This window comes from Paramormyrops kingsleyae, chromosome 13 (assembly GCF_048594095.1).
Source record: "Paramormyrops kingsleyae isolate MSU_618 chromosome 13, PKINGS_0.4, whole genome shotgun sequence".
NCBI classification, from domain to species: Eukaryota; Metazoa; Chordata; class Actinopteri; order Osteoglossiformes; family Mormyridae; genus Paramormyrops; species Paramormyrops kingsleyae.
Window position 1 is genome coordinate 7,224,577 of NC_132809.1, and position 16,696 is coordinate 7,241,272.

Here is a 16,696-nt window from a genome sequence, read left to right on the forward strand (position 1 = left end):
TTTTGTAATTGTAACGTGTTAGATTTTCTAGCATGTGGTAATTTTGCTCGAAATCAAAACGTGGATTCTTAATTAAATATGATTACTTAAACATAACTACCAAATGAACAGATTGTGAGAACACGTGTAATTCGCTGGGCATGTAGGAGAAAAATCACACAACACAATCCGATTATTTTATTTACTGTCAACCACAAACAAAAGCGTATTGGTTTCATTTCATTAATGTGTTCCTGACGTCGCCCTCGTAAAGAATGTTTTGTTTAAATGGCATTTTATCCGCTATTTACGGTTTTTAAACTTGTAGGATTTCATCAATTTGCGATGCACACACAACAGCGTTTCTATGGAAATCTGTGTTTTCCTACTGTCGCGTCAGATTTAAAAAAATCCGTTTACAGAAGACGTGCAATCCTATTGGTCCCTGCTGCCGACCGCCGGAAGCGCTCTATTTTGATTGGCTGATATGTTCTAGTTGAATATCTAATAACCATGACGTGCAGGTGGTTGGGGCGGGAGATGAACGTCCCAGGGCGGGTAGAGTAATAAACCGTGATTTGCACTGTTTAACTAGGGTTTTAAATGTTAACGAATGATTAAGGTTGGTTAGATGTACTATTTTTTACTTCCTCACAGACATCACCAGTTCGAGTACTGCCAAGATCACAAGTCCCGCTGTGGTGAGGTAATAAGCAGCAGTGCAGCAGAAAGTGGCCTTTACATACCGGATTATCGGAGCAGAGGAATTAAAGGGTACTTATAACCGATCCATATGAAATGAGAAAGCGGCATCTTAACAGTAGGCTTGGGCAGTACTAGCTTAGTTGTAATGACTGACGATTTTCAAACGAGCACGATTTATTAGTTCAGAAGTACAGTATTGTGATATGATGTATATGTGGTGCTACAGCAGGTGTGAAATCAGGTTCAGTCATCTGTCACCTCACAAGAGCCAAAGGATTGAATATACATGCAAAAATAGTGCGAAATACTACTGATTTGACAATGATTATACGTATGTTCATCCTGACCTTAGGTTTACTGGAATAAAGTTAACTTAGTGTGAATCTGAACAAAACCTACAATGCGTTTAACACAAGTCTGTAATACAGACATTTAATTTCCTGGTTAAAAGATTAATAATGATTAGCGGCTAGATTGACCTCCTCGGTGTATTAACCGCGGTGCTTTTATTTCTGTCACCAAAATGTGTAACACACTGCGAGGTTCCCATTACTTTCTTCCCAGGACAACGGTAAAAATTAAAATTAAAATAGACTTTGTGAATTGTAAAAGACAGCCATCAGCACACTGCCGATGAGGAAACAGCCTTGGGTTTCTGGGAACCGCAAGTTAGGAAGCAGAGTAAATATACATTCGATAGCTAACCACTGCACTCCTGTCTTAATTTAATAGGGGGTTACATGAACTTCGGGAACTGTAAAAGAGGAGTGTAATAGTCATGGACGTCCTGGGGAGGGTTATGGATCTAGCTTATGTACAGACTGCTGGGTAACGCAGGGTGTACACATGTAACCCTTTCGGAGTTCATAATAAAGCATAAGTTATTTCATTGACAGTAAAGTACATTTGTTAATAAAACGCACTTCAGTATTGCAGTTTTGAAATGACAGCCATTTATGATAAGCTGTGGCAGTATACTGGATTTTTTCCCCCCTCCAAATCATCCCTTTAATTTAATTAGCTTTAATTAAACATCCATCTTCTGGTTGCTTATCCTGGTCAGGGTTGTGTGTGTGGGGTGGCTGTCTGAAACCTGTCTCAGTTAGCATCGGGCACAAGGCTGGGGTTCTCCCTGGATGGGGTGGAAGTCTGTTGGAGGGAACAAACATATTTATTATTATTTATTTATTTATTTTGGGGGGGGGGGGGATCATGTGACACTGGGAGAACATGCAAACTGCACGCACACGGAGCAGAGGTGGGATTAGTGCCTTCAGCCCCGGTGGTGGAGCCAGTTACTTATCATATTGATATATTTATTCAAAGAAAAATATGATGGACATTTTGATGAAGTTTGTTGAAATTGAAGAAATAAGTAATGGATCCCAGAGGAGGTGGTGATGATTCGCTGGGGTGTATTTCTGATGTATGCAGTGGGTGCAGTTAAATGATTCAGGGGATGTTTGGAAGCCTCACCAGGATCTACAGTGAATCAGCACTTTGGCTTGCAGGAATAAATCATCCTAATCCAGAATATTTCGTAGTCAGCAATGGGGGAAAGCAGAAAATATCCATATAAATGAAAAGTCCTGAATGACCCTTACTAAAATAATCCAATTCCTCAAGAGGGTAATGTTTATTTATTTAAAATTGCGTTTTCAGGTTCCCACAGTCTCCTGTGTACTGCAGCTTGTTATCTGTATGCGAGTCTGCAACATCAGTGATATCTCTCCCCCCCGCCCCCTTCCAGTGGCTTAAGAGATTCCCCTAGCTGTGGACTTCGGGTTTTCGTTTTAACGGACCAGTTGTTTTGTCTGGTAAGTTGTGGCACGAACGGTGATGCGGAATCCTGTTCCAGGTTGGGGCCACACTCGGTGCTCACAAGCGCAACTGTTTCTATCAAGCTTATTGATTCTGGGTCTGGTCGGTCTCGGTTGGGAAAAGGGAGTAACATAGACTTCCTCTGCTCCCACATGACAGGATGGAAAGCGGCCTATTGGCTCTCAAGTTGAGAGCAAGTTGATTTCTAGATGGCTTCTTTATTGCCTGTTTAGAGCAGTGTTTCTCAGCTGGGTCCTTGGGGACCCTCAGATGGTCCACATTTTTGCTCCCTCTCAGCTCCCTACCAAGAGCTGGGAGGGAGCAGAAACATGAAGTGTCTCTGAGGACTGCTTTCAGAAACATTGGTTTAGAGTGTATTTCATTTTAGAATTAAATTGTTCTGGTATCTGACTCTTGGCTCTAAGTCCGTGCTGCCCCCCACCCCCACCCCCTCATTCCCTAGTTGCATCTGACCCCTCGCTATCCCACAGAGCTGCACATGGGGCACTGAAACATTTTATTGTACGAAGCAGCAGCTGAATCACTGCTCTGCAGAGTCCTTCTGCGTAGTTCAGACAGTAGCTAAAATGTCAAGTGAGGCTTGCGTTGCTTTTTATTTTTTGGTGTGCGGAAGCGATCGATGTGCTCGTGAAAGGCTCCCCGTTCACGACCGTTTCAGGCCATGTTTGCTTTACTTTGCCAGCGGGAGGGTGGGTCAAGCTCAAGATGTTCTGGGTTTCCTCCTAGTGGTATGAAGCGGCCCGCTGAGCTGTACGGCCTCCTCGTGGAATTCCAGGTGCTGCACCGTGAGCGTCTTCAGCGGATCGACGAATCAGAGGGCCGCGTGGAACAGAAGCTGCAGGTGGGCATGAATCCTTATTGATTGATTGATAATTTATTAATCCCCCTGGGGAACGGGTTGGCTACCTGCAGCCTTTGAGAATGCGGATCTTTGGCTGTCTGCTTGTGCTCATGCATACATACAGTACGCTTCCAACGGAATTCAGTTAGTACATTATAGTATGCAGGCCAAGACAGCACCTCAAAATCTCGAGAGACTTCTGTGAACTTCACATATTGATTATTAATGGCTTGTGATGTTCATCTTGGTAGCTTAACTTGATTTGAAAATTTTGGTCCAATCGGTACCACTCTCAACTTTTAAGCTAGCAAAGACATTTTGAAAAGTAACCTGAAACAATAAAACTGTTGAAACGTTTCCCCGTGTACCAAGAAAAAAACAAAAACTATGATATTAATGACGGTATTGTAAACTGAAACAATATGGCTTCCTAACTTTCATGGTTCACACGACTTCGGGGTATAGCACAGTTAATACTAGTTTTGTGGTGGTATAAAACACAGAAAGCCCTTCACTGATGCAAAATGCATTAAAGGGTGTTTTAAGTTGCAGAACACCTGTTTACTTAAAAAATAAAAACGATATATGCTTATTTACACTTTGTTGTTGGTGCCTTTCCATTGTGAAGGTAACACTTATGTCTAACACTTAAATGTCTGTTAGTTACACTGCAGTCAGATGGCCCAGAAATCCCTGGGTGTGGGGGAGGGGGATCTGGTAGCTAAGAGACTTCCTTAATGGTCCGAGGCAGCCAGGCGGTAGCCAGGAGACCATGCCACAACACGCTGCCCAGATGGCCTGTCTCTCTAGTGGAGTATGGTTTTTAAAGCACAGTGGAGGTCACTCTGTTTCATATAGAGGTACATTTCATACTACAGACATAAGTGTGTAATAATTTTACTGATCGGCAAGGAAATGTTTAAGGGGGTTATGAAAGGAATGTGAAGGCAAATGAAGGAAGGGTTACACATCCAATAATGTTTCTTTGTAACTGTCTGCTTGGGTTTTCTATTCGGTACAGATTTTTCTTGTATGTAGAGTTTGCTGTTTTAAGGGAATGTGAACAATAAGGGTCAGGGATGTATGCGTATATTACTGGAGTGTATCCAATGGGACACACTGACCTGACCTGTGTGTCTTTGTGCCACCCTGCTAATGACAATAGGAAGTTTGGTTGCCATTAGGAGGAATAGTGTGGTGTAAGGGTCTGTGTGTAGCAAATTAGCTCTCTGGGTCTGTGTTCAGAAGGTCGCTGGTTTGAATCCCATCCTTGGAAGAATAGTTATGATTCTTTAGGGCCCTTGAGCAAAACCCTGAACCCCCGGAAATGCTCCAGGGACCGTCAGATAAATGGGCCGGCCCTGCCCTCGCACTCCATACTTCACGCTCACCTGTACGTACGTGTACGTCTTAAAAAGGAGAGCATGATGGGATATGTGAAAAGAAGCGTTCCATTTTACCTGTACTCATACTTGTGTGAATGGCAAATAAAGGATCATTTCATTTGCAATAAGGATCAAACTTTGTGTCGTTCTGAGTACTTCAGAATATTTTGGCATCTCTGTCAGATACAGACAGGCCAAACAGAAAACAAAAGACAGGGATGTTTGCAGATACAGGGACGACGTGAGCTTTAGGCCAGCGCTGCTCGGACCGACAGGAACATGCCAGTGTCCGCGAGAATGGGCCCCCTAATCCTGTTTGCGTGCCGATATTGAGGGCCCGGATTGATCGATCATCTAATCGCTGGAGGAAATGGGCCTAAACGTCAACAGGGGACTCTGCCCTTGACTCGCGTGGGAAGCGGCGGTGGGCGTGATTCGAGTGGCGTGTGGCCGCGGAAAGCTCAGCGCTTAAAGTGCAGCCACTGATTTCATTAGGCTCTGATATACTGTTATGCGAGCCTGACTAAATGATCAAATAAGAAAGAGGGAGGGGGCATGCAGGGGGAGGCTGTAAATCACGCTTTATTGCTGTAATATTACTTTTTCATACTGTTCATCTGTTTGAGAAGGGGATAGAATAAATACAAGTGTGTAATATGAATATTAATTCTCAGAGGGCTTTTTTCTTTCTTTTATTTTCTGTTTTCATAGTACAATTTGTTCTATCCTTCATACAGTCTTTCTGACTGCAAATTAATTTGTATATAAACCTTTTTTCTCTAACATTTTCCATTCTACATGCCTTCTAGCTAGACTGTTATTAAATGTATTTTCGTCATAGACAGCCGATACAGATCAAGGCCTGTCTGAAAGGCAGAATCGCTTTTAATTTCCTCATAATTGTAAACCTAAAGATAGTAAGTTTGTGGTTGACGTTTTTGTTGAGAATTTATTTTCTTCATGTCGAATTATCCAGTTAGCCATTAGATTAGATCAGTTAAACTTTTTTAATGATTAATTTGTTGGGGGAACCGTTTTAGGAGAGTTCAGAATAGTTATTGTGAGTATTAAACGGGAGGTTTTATGATTAGGAAGAGTGGCCTGTTTTTGGGTATCTGGGTTTAGCTCTGTCCCGTGGGCCGCGGGGCCACTTTAAGATATGCTCACAGTGACAACACGACTCCAAACGCGATCAGGAATATGGGCTCAGTCTGGTGTCTTTCTTTACACCTGCTAAGGGCACTGTGGTTTTGGAGAACCCAGCTTCTTTACATAAAGCATTTCCCTTCCATCTTTTGGCTGTAGCTGAAAACGCCACTTTTAGCTGTATTGCTGTACCTGCTTACTGCATATTCACCACAAGGGGCTGCTGAGGTGAGAGAGGATCGCCCAGTGATCCTGATTGGGAGGCAGCCATTCCGTTCTTCTTCATAACGGTGCATTTAGCGCTGCTCGAGATCCGTGGGTTCTTGCTCCTCTTCTCCTTCATTTAATGTTTTTGAAACCAGGTAAAAGTTCGGCCGCGTGTGTCACTGTCTGGCCTTGTTCTGGAGACACGTTTTTCTGTCTAATAGCTGGACCAAATTCAAGGGCTTATGTATTAAATACTGGAGGCACTTAAGCAAGACATATACCTTTGATTTGGCTTTTAGTTAGAGCAGTGTTTCCCAACCCAGTCCTCGGAGAACCCCGGACTGTCCACATTTTTACTCCCTCCCAGCCAATCAAGAATACTGAATACCTGGTACAGGTGCAGTGGGAGCTGAGAGGAAGCAAAAACGTGGACTGTCCGGGCTTCCCCGAGGACTGGGTTATGAAACATTGAGCTAGAGTACATGAATATTTGTTAGTAGACAGGTTAGGCTGGGTTAATATTGTGGGATTTGTTGATCCTCCAGTAACACTGACATAAAAATCCCACACCATGCCGAAGTGTATTATACACCCTTATTCGGTGGTAGAAGATGGAGAGTAGAATGGATGGATGATTTGAGTAGAGATCTGGCCCATAAAGCCAGGCTTCTCATTCCTTGTAATGACAGTCTGATTTGGTTGCGTCGAGTCCTTCTGGGCATTTTAGGCCTAGAGACTCCACCAGTTCGTCAGCACCCCCCACCCCCACCCCCCCCGGCTTCCTCTGCATCTCAGCAAAACCTCATCATACAGCTGACATTCTTTTACTAACTGCTGCTACCTGCAAGATGAATTTCAAGGATTATTTCAAGTTTTATGGATGATTATGGATCAGTACTATTCACAGCTGTCCTGTGGAGCATCGTGTTCAAATCGGGCTGTTGCACAATTAGTGCTGTCAGTGTGGTTAATCACTCATCTTATATTCTGTGTGCATCAGCATGCAGGTAAAATCAATACTAAAATGGCAAAGCTGGTCACAGAGGAACTCGCTGCACTTTAACTCCCCTCTCTGTCTCCCCCTAGAGCAAAGTGGAAGCACTGCAGTCATTTGTGCGGGATCTCAGCCAGCAGAACGAGGCGCTGATTCAGACAGTGCTGGAGGTGGAACAGGAGACGGAGAACCAAGCGAGAAACACTCAGAAGGCCCTAAATGTAGGTGATTAATGCCATGATTGACAGGTCTCATGCCCCGCCCCCAACCAAATGTCCTTAAAGAAGCTACTAGAATGAGCGTGGGCACTGCTTATTTAATAGCATGTTTATGAGGTATATAAAGAGACTACAGGCATTTTAAGCCATTTGTTTTCTTGTAGGATATGGTAGGAGAGCAGTAAGGTAAGTAAAGATGTAGGTTACGTGGGGACTTTAGCACAGGAATGCTTATTTAGTAGGCTTGTGCAAGTGAGAAGCTTGGAATCAGGGAGCAGTTTCAGCCAGCATCCATGGAGCAGTTGGGGATAATGGCATTGCTCAAGGGGGTGCATTTGCTCTCTGCCGTCCACGGGATCTGAGCCTGCCACCTTCTGGATGCAGGCACATATTTGTTACTCATTAAGTCACAAACAATCTCTTCATTCACTTCTCTCACCATCATTCATAAACTCACAGATGTCAAGTCTCACAGTTTATCTGTGATGCTCATGGATCTTTTTGCCAGTTTTGCTATCTCATAGCCGAGAGATGCCAGCGTCATAAGTACTTATTCCCCCTCCCCCCACCCCAGTCACTTAGTCTAAGGTGACCCCTATTCTTATTTGATGGCTCACTGTTTTCACCAAATATTACAGGTTTTTATCACCCTTCTCACTGTTTCCCTGCAGTTAGGTTGACATGAATGTAAAAAGGTTTATTATATAGACAAATGTATACGAGTTCCTGCAATGCCCTGTGGGGGCAGTAAATGATTTTTTACCTCTACTTCCATGTCATACTTCTGGGGCACTGTATGTGTCAGTGGGTTAGGATGCCGATCTGTGACCAGAAAGTCGCCACTTCAGATTGCAGGGTGAGCAATGTGATTTCACTCTTGGGCCCTTAACCCTTAGTTTCTCAATGGACTGGATTGACCTGGTTTTGCGAGGGGAAAAAAAAAAATGTTGCTTTGGATAAAAGCACCTGCTAAATAAATAAAACTGCAAATACTTTTGAGTTACTTATTCATTCATGTAAATATTAAAGTTGACTGTATTGAAGTCACCGGATCAAGTCAGGTTTCCCCCTAATAGATTTGTCCCCTTTTACATAGAGATGCATGTTTCTTTGCATAAATACAACGGAAACCCAATCGCATTATGGAGTCCTGACGTAGAAGCTGCCCCTTTGCTAATAGCTTTTAACTGACGGTGTTTTAATGCCTCCCTCTGATTCGTGTGTGCTGTCCTTCATCCCTCCCCCCCAACATTACGGTCTCCTAGAATCCCAGTGAATCATTGTGATATTTTCAAAGACGAGTAATGCATCATCGTTGTGTGAGCATGTCAAATTACAGAGGGTCCCATGTCGGCATCGTGCAACACAGATTGTTAGCACACACGCTAAGCGCGGTGTCGATCGACGGCGCTCTCCAAGGGTGTATGATGAACGTCAACCTCTGAGGCTGTTAGGGGACAGGGGTGCAGAGGCCATGTACGTTTGTAAGAGACCGTAGTCATCTTCACTCCTGAAGTACGTCTTGTATCTTGCTACTAGCCTCTGTACCACAATGTTCCAAGGCTCCCTTCTGGCTTCATCTCCACTCCCACAGACTCTGAGAAACTGGAGCACTTTAGAGAGGTCTTTAGGAGCCACCTGTATATACTTATTAAATGCTTACCAGTGGTCTGAGAGAGAGAGAGAGAGAGAGAGAGAGAGAAAGTGATCGAGAGACAGAAAGCCTCGCAGCCATGATGGATACCAGATTTAATTTCTTTAATAGTGGTGCTGAGCCAGTGACAGGACAGACCGCCTTCTGACATCCTGGAAAGTGGCTGGTCTTCAGAGATGGTTATGAGGTCAACGGTGCAGGACTGCCTCTGAGGTTGGAGCCGTCGTGTCCCTGCCTCATTGCATCGCTGACCGTGTTGTAATTGGTCTGCCGGGAAAACCCCACCTCCGCCTCGGAGCGGAGGTCATGTGATTTGCGTCCAGCAGTGGAGCAGAGAATCCCCTTCCTTGCCCTCTGTCAGTGGGGCAGCGTGGTGTAATGTCACATCACTTGTTCATGCCTGTTTACCCTGACAGGTATGTCTGAAACACTTAGTAATACAGTGGTACCTTGGTTCTCGAACTTAATCCATTCCGGACTCCGGATCAGATCCTAAAAAGTTCGAGTTCTGATCTAATTTTTCCCATAAGAAATAATGGAAAACCAATTCATTGGTTCCCAGCCCCCCAAAATTACACCTAAATGTTTTTTTTTTTTTTTTTAGCATTTAAACACAAAATAAACAGGATACAACAAGAAGAGCATTTTTTTCTTAATGGCTTCCAAAACGATAAAGATCTTATCCCAACATTACCCCTGTCCTGCCCCGATCGTCTGCTGTATTAAGTCCGCATTTCAGTTTGTTTCCCCAGTCCAGTCATTGGGTGCGTCCGACTTGCTTTCAGCGCTGGCTTAAAGCAACGCATTCTGATCCTGACGCAATGCATTACGGTTAGATGCATTACGACCTCTCACCCGGCTGCACAAACTGGAACCGCCTCCGTGACGACACACCTTTGCCCTTATTGGCTGAAGAGTTTAGTTACACGCATGACGTTTGTATCCCAGGCAGTTCCGATGCATAATCTGCTATTTCTCCCGAATATCACGTAAAGCAGTGAGAACTGGTTTTCAGTTAATTTACCTGGTAAAATAAAGTTTAAATAAATTACATAAATGCTCTAATAGTACACGTAAGTTAGTGGTTTTTTTATTGTTAGTTACTGTAATGTTGCGCTGCTTTATTTGGTTAATAGTCCAGTCTGTGAAGAAGGCATTCAAGTAAGAATTGCATTGTAGTATGACTCATTTCCTGGCGCGTACAATTTATATTAGGTCAGCGTTCACGGTTCGACTTCTGGTATTCAGATCGAATTCTAGGTCAAATTGGTTTGTTCGACTTTCAAGAAATTTGAGTTCTAGTGAGTTCAAGAACCGAGGTACCACTGTATATTGTTACTTAGTCAGCTCGAAGTGCACAAGAAAACTACTTTCTGGCTGGTTTTTAGACTCACCGAAGGCATGCTGGGTACTTGGGAAGTTCACTTAACAAGTAGGTATGGCTAATGAGTTTCCAGTGTTACTGTTTTTTGACCTTGTGTTGGGATCTGGCTTTTAGAGGGTGAAGCAGGTGTCCTCGGCACAGTAAATACACGGGGCATAGCCGATGCCCGCTTGCTCCTGCCTTTCTATACGTAAATAGATGCAGCTAACATGACTCCTGAATTATTTATGGACTCATAGTCCGAGACTCATGTGGCTGAACACCCCCCCCCCCCCCCCCCCCTCATTCACGTGTCAACCTGAATCACGCCCTCCCCAAAAGACGCCCCTTCCACGGCACTCATATTTTGCAGTAAATGTGGGTGGGGCTCCACCACGCCGCCATCTGACAATGTAGCTAGAAGGCTGAAGGTGGCGAGCTTTAATGTCTGACATAGTCTATGGAATCATGCACATTCAAGTCTGTTTCGAAATTACTGGCGCCCCCTGGTGTTCCGGAAGACTTGCGATATTCATTGCACTGACATCATGGCCGAAGTGGAAGGTATCGGTATGAGCAGTGCACGGTTTTCATTTTATTTTGTTTTTTAATGTAATACCGCAGTGCGGACCGATGGTTATCAGCGTGAGCGATGCGAGGCCCCTCCCATCCAGAGCTCTCGGCCTCCGCCTGCTTCATTTCTTTCCATTAGATAGCGCCTCCCTGTGATGTAAGATGCATGAGCAGTGATGGCAGGGCTGATGTTTATTCATGCCCTCCGAAGCCTCTCGCTTCCTGTTAAGGAACAAAGCTGCGTGAGATTGAATTCTCACTTTAAAGCTCAAGTGGTCCTCCACGTCTCACCTTCTCCCTCCCAGCACCTGCTGGCTTTTTGAGTTTTTTTTTCCCAGACGTTCCTCCTCCAGTTGATTCCTGCCAGCTTGAATTTTGTTGACCTTTTGGAAATCGTGAGCATTCATTTAGTTACCTTCCCGTTTTTTGATGGCCACCACTCTTCCACCCTCCCCCCCTTTCTCTCCCTCTGAGGAACACAGTACTTCTGTGCAGCCATGATACTGAACCGCCCCTTCTGTATATCCATCCTGATTCCTGTTATCCCTGTTCACCACAGCTCACCTCAAGAAATTCCATAGCATAATATATCTATTATCAAAGCTATTCTTCCCAAGGCACGACTACCAATAATATAAATAATTTGAATAACTAGTAACCAAATATTTTTAATGTATCTCTTTAAATCTATCACTGTAATAGCTGCTTATACTGTTTTGTTAATCCTTTTTCAAGCTTCGTGATACATTTTGTTTTCAAAGAGGCAGATTTTCTGAATGACTTGGCACTCTGGTGCCCCCTGTCTGTCACGGTGGAAGTGCTTGGTACCCTGTTGGCTGTTTAAGGATATGTTAAATTGCCCCATTACACTGCCCCTGGCATCATACGCACCACGGGAAAAGCATGCTGCTAATTTCCCAGCGCCGCCGGTAAACGGAAATGACAGTTTAGCGCGATTTATCGCGGCATGCTAACAGCGCCGTTCCTCCCATGCTGCCAGGCCCCGCCCCCAGCTTTCTCATTTTTTTAAGACTCCGCCCCCCCCCGGCTGCCGCACGCTGTCTCTGGAGACCGACTGGAGTGCTTGTTTTGGGTTCGAGTGGGTAAATCAGCAGTCTTTATACTTAACATGTGCGATAGCGAGTAATCAGCACCAGCAGGGATGTGAATGCGTTCCACACTGCTGCACATATGATAAATAATGCAGATTCCTGAGAACGGCATGGACGCCGGGGGGGTCAGTCGGGAAGAGCGTGTGTGTGTGGGGGCGGGGGGTGATGGGGGGGGGGATGGAATTGGCCGATTGTCGTGCTGTCAAAGCGATTTGCATGAGAAAGAGCAATGTAATTGCTGCCGTGTCGAGGTAACGCCGGGCGGGGTCACCGAAGCACGAGATTCTCCAGTCTGCCGTTTCTCTGTGCCCACCTCTGGGGCAGCCTTGGCATGTGGGATGGTGGGGGGGGCACGTGTCACCACCAACCCCCAGGCCTGCTGCCCCCCCCCCCCACTTCAACTTTCTTTAATAATACATGATGGATGCTTCAAATTAGAAAACAAGGCCTTGAAAATCCAATTTGCTCCCCGCCTTTATGGGGGAGCCGAGGAGGAGAATTCGGTATTAAAGGCTTTTTCATGCTCATGCAGGGGCTGTACTACAGCACAATGCCCTTTGAAAGGGCAGCTATTAGGCGCTATTAGCCAATCAGAGCGGTTTGGCTTCTGAGCGTGCTCTGTGGCATTTCCTCACCGGGGTTATGCGAGACCCTGATCGGGAGCCCTCCACATTACGTACCTGTTTGGCGGAGGCCTCACCGGGGTTCAGTCTCACATGCCAATCGCTTCATACCTCCTGCTTTGACCGTACAGCCTCCTGGAACTTGTCCTCATGGCCCATTTTGAACCACGTTGCCATCATCTGACCCACCCCTCACTCTGCTTCACCCATTTCCCTTATACTCTGGGTGTTTTTGACTGATCGTGCCTGATGTCTTCTTTGACTCTTTCCTTTTCTCTCCTGCTGTACGACCGCACACTCCTGTTCCCTGGAAGCTGAGGTACCAATGCTGCATCTCTCTCTGAGAGCCTGGCTGAGCTGGGGTGGGGGGGGGGGGGGTCAGACAGAGGCCTGCGTTTTCACTTTGCTAATGCTGGCCTGTTTTTATTCCCCAAACACACATTAAAATATAAAAGAGGGGCCCGTTTGCTTTTAAATGAGCCATTTCCTCGGATGTATGAAGTAATTCCATGAAATAAAAGACCAAACGTAAAGGCGTCCCTTGTAAAATACACACATCCTGCATTCCCACATTTATTACCCCCTTTTTTTCCCCCCAACGGTGTTCATGTTTAAAACATTTCTGGAAATGAGCTGGGGAAGATGGCCGGCCGCCGTCTCCCTGGAGACCGAGCGGTGTCCTCCTCGCTCTCCCCAGTTTAACCACCTTACACTTTGAACCAGCGTAACGCTTTTGGTTCTGCGGCAGCTTTAAATGGGAGTGAGGCAGACTGTAGGCACCCAGACAGCGCGGTTGCCTCTGTCGCCCCACACGTCCTGGGCTCGGCCTGATTCCTTACCGTAGCTCTGCACGTGCTCAGTGTATGTGCCCCCTGCGTCTTGGTGGATTTCCTGCTGTGTGGGTGAATTGCTGTCTCTGAATTGCCCTTATGCTGTGCCTGTGTGTCTGTGTGTCTGTGTGTGTGTGCACCCTGAATCTCTTCAAGGGCATCCTCTGCCCTGTGCATGATGGGATTGACTCAGTGTTCACTGTAACCCTGCAATGAGTAAGTGGTTATGGAAGATAGAGGGGCAAATAAAAGCCGTGTTTATGTGTATATTTGTGTGTGTGTCTTTATATATTGCCCTTACGGGGTTGGACAGTGTGAAACCTTCACACATAAAGTAACGGTCATGCTTAGGGAAGCTGTTTGCATTTAATTCACTTTCGTCTGTCCCGTGTGCGTGTGTGTGGATTGTTTCTATCATGTTTCTTTATGACATAGTGTGCAGTTTTTCCAGCTATAGGTAAATATTGACCTTTTGCTCTTATTACCATGAGATTCTCATTAGCCCAAAGCCCAGTTTTATGGGATATTTCTGTGTTGAGTGCTGATACCTCGACTGCATGCAGTGTTGTTTGCGGTTGCCTCGGCAACGTGTGGGTGGATCTGAGTTCAGTGCCGGATGAATCTGTGGGATCTTCAGGCCGTGTTTCCGCAGACCAGCCTCGTAATCTGGCCTCTGAGGGAAGAGTTTAGCTCCTCCCTGTGTCTGACAGCTGGGGTGTCACTGCAGAAAAGTGTCCCAGGATAGGTGCAGGTACTTTGAACCGGTTTGGGGCAAATGATGGGGCAGGTGAGGCTAAGTCAGCAGATCCTGGGCGTACAGACGACATGGAAGTGTGACAAGCACTGCTGGGCCGCAGACTTAAGCTGTCATGCTGTCTGTGGGGGTGGGGGGGATGCTCTACGCTACGGCAACACGAGGATGATGGGGGAGCTGTCAGGGATGTCTGCAGTGCCCCCCTCCTGCCTCATTTGGTTCCGGGACACCGTGGGCTCCTGGGGTGACTCGCTCCCAGCAGTATAGGCGCGTCGGAGACAGCCATGCCTCTCTGTGGCTGATATTTTTTGGGCTTTGCCCGTTTTATCTGTCTACCCTCGATTCACCGTGTTTCCCTGGGGTAGCAGATTTAGGATTAGAACCTGGACCTCACACCCTCTTAAAATCATATGAACAGATCTGAGGTTCCTGAATTTTTGTGACTGTCAACTAGTGGTTAAGGGGATATTTTTGCCTTTCTATTAATTATTGTTGTTGATGCTTCTCATTGGCGGACAAGGAATGGGATATGATTTCAGTGATAAGCGTCATTAAAATAAGATCTACTCTTGGGCCTCTTCATTACCAGTGTAATACAAGCATTTCTTATTGCAGCAGGCCATGCATTAATCTGTTAATGTCGGAGCTGACGGTGATGGTGCTTGTGTGTAATTTGCGCTGCCTGTGTCAGGTCCCCTGTGAATGTGACCGCCTCTGTCTGCTCTCTCTCTGCTTCTGGAATTAAATGGCCTCGCCCCTTTTGGGTTAAATGGCGCTCTGTGTTTCTGACGTGAAACTTCACATAAAGGGCTTTTTTTTCCCCTTGTGACAGGCTGCTATCAGGAAGTGATGATGATTGACGGTTAACCTTCCTGGAAGTTTATACAAAAGCTTGCAAGTCGTCATGGGTCACCTTGAGTGCCATGTGACGCTTTGTTAATTCTAATCTGATGTAATTAAAAGAAACCCATTAATTGGCAGCTGTCCTGTCAGGAGGTTTTTAAAGGGACAGCGTCAGAGCTTCATGCAGTGCGGTAGACAGCAGGGGGCAGGGTGTGACTGTACCCTTTAACTGTGTGGGCGTGGCTACGAACTGACCATGAACAGGGGCAGGAGGGCAAAGGTCGTGCATGAGCTTGACAGAATGAATTGATATGTTAATTAAAGGGTGCAGTAATTTACTGGTTTGTTAAAAACACGGCTGTACGGCCTGCATGAAATCACCAGTTGGTATTTTTACTCAGGCACAAGAGTTTGAGCTGGTAATAATGCAAAGCGTATTTTATATATATATATATATATATAAAGGCAAATCACTAGAAAGGTCATGGAGGATTAAAAATGACACTACACTGAAATAGGAAAGGCAGGTGCTGTGGGAGGAGAAACATCAGAAACATGCTTCAGATTACAGTGTCTGTCTCTGCCCGTTCCTGCGGTTGTGCTGCAGTGCTCTCATTCCTGTGCTGTTGCATCGCTGAAATCTCCAAAATTGCGTCGGGACTGGGTGGCTGCCCGCTACCCCATGCGGTGTCGCGTGTGAGGCTGTTTGGGAAAGGGGGGGGGCTGCAGCTTCTCCCATTCCTGGGAATCCCAGTTTGCTGGGAGGGCTTCTCCTATTTCCAGGGATCCCATGGACCAAAAAACTAGTTCTGCCATTCCCAGTACATAACTAGCACAGAAATGGGAATGCAGTATGCTGGCGAGCGGCACTGTCTCTGCGTGACCCTGAGCTGTGCACTTTCCTCTCAGTCAAACACTGGCAATTCCCTGTAGCCTTTGTGTGAAGTTTGAACATGTGCTCATTCCTGCCTTTGCTGCTGTATTTCTCATGCAGATGAGGCCATTTGCATCCGTAATCTCCTGCTTATTGCTCTTTAGCTTATTAGGCCGGGAAATGCACTGAGAGCTCTGGTGTGACCGTGTCCGCTCAGGTCACTGAGAGGCGTCTGTCTGAAGGTGCCCTGTGCCATTTAATCCCCCTGAATACTTGCTCATTTCTTTAGTTTTTCCTTCCCGACGCAACAACGTGTAAAATCCGCCAGGATTGGCAATAGGTGTGTTGTTTACACAGGAATGATAACAGTCCCAAGGCATAATGAGCTAGTGGATGCGCAGGAGGAAGGAGCTGCTAAATGACAGCGCCCCCCCCCAGGCCGCTTTCTGTCATTGTTATGTATAATACATTTCCTGTTTCAGTCACGCTGCGGAATACGAAACCCAGTCTGCCACCATTCTGAGGTCTGCAGTTACTCCACCCCCCCATCACCTTGTCCTCCTACCCGGTTTTCAAACAGAGTCGAAGGATGTGACATATCCTCACTGACCTCATGCTTTTCCCACGTCTCCGCCCAGTGTCCTGGGAGTTAATAAACTCATCTCTGCGGAGCCCCCCCCCCCTCGGAGCACTGACGTGGGAGAGTATGGACCACAGTCTGCAGCACTCACCTGGAAGGAGTGTTTAAATAAA

The 16,696-nt window shown here is 45.9% G+C and overlaps 1 protein-coding gene across 1 annotated transcript in view; it reads left to right on the forward strand.

Moving 5' to 3' along the window:
• Positions 1-489: 489 nt before the first annotated feature.
• Positions 490-16,696, forward strand: part of pmfbp1 (polyamine modulated factor 1 binding protein 1) — an 89,767-nt gene continuing 73,560 nt past the window's right edge. Inside the window, exons 1-4 of the mRNA XM_072698108.1 lie at positions 490-537; positions 637-685; positions 3,253-3,367; positions 7,192-7,320. Coding sequence (XP_072554209.1) covers positions 3,257-3,367; positions 7,192-7,320 — 240 coding nt within the window. The 5' untranslated portion in view covers positions 490-537; positions 637-685; positions 3,253-3,256. The remainder of the gene's footprint in view (positions 538-636; positions 686-3,252; positions 3,368-7,191; positions 7,321-16,696) is intronic.